The sequence below is a fragment of the Acanthisitta chloris genome, unplaced genomic scaffold, assembly GCF_000695815.1.
Source record: "Acanthisitta chloris isolate BGI_N310 unplaced genomic scaffold, ASM69581v1 scaffold5292, whole genome shotgun sequence".
Lineage (NCBI taxonomy): Eukaryota > Metazoa > Chordata > Aves > Passeriformes > Acanthisittidae > Acanthisitta > Acanthisitta chloris.
Window position 1 is genome coordinate 233 of NW_008660897.1, and position 1,905 is coordinate 2,137.

The window sequence follows — 1,905 nt, forward strand, 5'->3', positions numbered from 1 at the left end:
TCTTGACATTTTGCTTTCCCTTACAAGAGCTATGCATTAATTGTCACCAAGGTAAGACTCCCTGTTCTTGTTCCCTCGTGTGCATGCCCGATTTAGATGTTTCTTTAAAGATGAAGTGTGCATTTTCTTTTAAACAGTGGAGTCATTTGTAGCCCTTCCATTGATGAATACTTGTGAAAAAGAAGCGTAGAACTTGCAGAAAAAAAGAGACCTATTTAGCAGGAGATCTAGCCTGGCTCCACAAACTCATCTGCTTTTCTCTGTTGCAGCTGCTGTGATGCCTGGAAAAATAATTCCTGCCTTATTTTGTTTTCCCTTTTGACAGACCTGTGAATGACCATAGGCTTGGCTTGACCTTGATTTTGATGGCTTTGTTGGAAGATCTGATGATGTGATTGCATTTCATGAGGTGATTGCTCTCCAGCCTCTGTGGTTCAGGGTATAAACCACTTCTGCCACACTGTCACTCATGGACAATTCAGATTTCTTTTTTAAACAAACCTTTTGGCCACTTTTATTTCCTCACTTCTCCTTTCCCCCCTGTTTCTCCTTACTGTTGTGAGCCTTATTCTACCCTCGGATGTGATTGATAGTCCTGCTGCTTCGTGCTGCCGATTTCTGGCTGAGAGTACAATGGCTCTGAGTGGCAACTGCAGGACTTACCTTCCTCCTCGAGAGCAGGGGACTGGGCTGCACTCCTTCCCGGAGGTGGTGGAGCTCAACGTGGGTGGCCAGGTTTACTTCACTCGCCACTCCACCTTGGTTGGCACCCCGCACTCCCTGCTGTGGAAAATGTTCACCCCAAAGAGAGACACGGCCAACGATCTGGCCAAGGACTCCAAGGGAAGATTCTTCATCGACAGAGATGGTTTCCTTTTCCGCTATATTCTGGACTATCTCAGGGACAAGCAAGTGGTTCTGCCCGACCACTTCCCAGAGAAGGGAAGGCTCAAGAGGGAGGCTGAGTACTTCCAGCTCCCGGACTTGGTCAAACTCCTGACTCCCGAGGACAAGCAGAGCCCCGATGATTATTGCCACAGTGACTACGAAGAGGTGTCCCAGGGCAGCGACACGAGAATATGCGCACCCTCGTCGCTCCTCCCGCCCGACCGCAAGTGGGGATTCATTACCATCGGGTACCGCGGCTCCTGCACTATTGGCAGGGACAGCCAAGCAGACGCCAAATTCAGGAGGGTCCCGAGGATTTTGGTTTGTGGAAGGATTTCTCTGGTCAAAGAGGTCTTTGGAGAAAGTTTGAACGAAAGCAGGGACCCAGACAGGGCTCCAGAAAGGTACACCTCCAGGTTTTATCTCAAGTTCAAGCACCTGGAGAGGGCTTTCGACATGCTGTCCGAGTGTGGATTCCACATGGTGGCCTGTAACTCCTCGGTGACAGCTTCCTTCGTCAACCAGTACACAGACGACAAGGTCTGGTCCAGCTACACCGAATACGTCTTCTACCGTAAGTACCAGGCGTTCCGGAGGGAGCTGTCCCTCCCTGCTGCTCGTGCGCTCCCCGGGCAGATTTCCTGCTGTGTGCCGCATTCTGGGGCTGTGTTTAGACACGTTGGGGTCTGGCGAGGCTGAGCGGGGCGCGCTGGCCCTGGCAGCACAGACTGCGAGAGCCGCAGTGTCCGCGCTCTGCGCTCGGGAACAGCCCGCGGAACCTGCTGCGCAAAACCTCTGCTGGGACTCGCCTCGCTAAGGTCATCGCAGCTTGGTAACCGTCGAGCACAGCCAGCCGAGCCGTGTGCCGGCAGAGCCCACGCTCTCGCACGCGGGGAAGGGAAAGCCAACCCCGTGGCTCCGGCCACAGCAGAACCGTCTGTCCCCAGCGAGAGGTGTCTGCTGCTCCCCGCAGTCACCCCGGATCGCCGCCGCCCCGGCCCGAGCCCGCAGCCTCGC

The 1,905-nt window shown here is 54.2% G+C and overlaps 1 protein-coding gene across 1 annotated transcript; it reads left to right on the top strand.

The window, feature by feature from the left end:
• Positions 1-633: 633 nt before the first annotated feature.
• KCTD16 (potassium channel tetramerization domain containing 16) lies at positions 634-1,462 on the top strand (the record flags this gene model as incomplete). The annotated part of the gene is made up of 1 exon (XM_009069993.1): positions 634-1,462. A coding segment is annotated over exon 1 (829 nt), but the record flags the coding sequence as incomplete, so codon positions are not given.
• Positions 1,463-1,905: the final 443 nt, after the last annotated feature.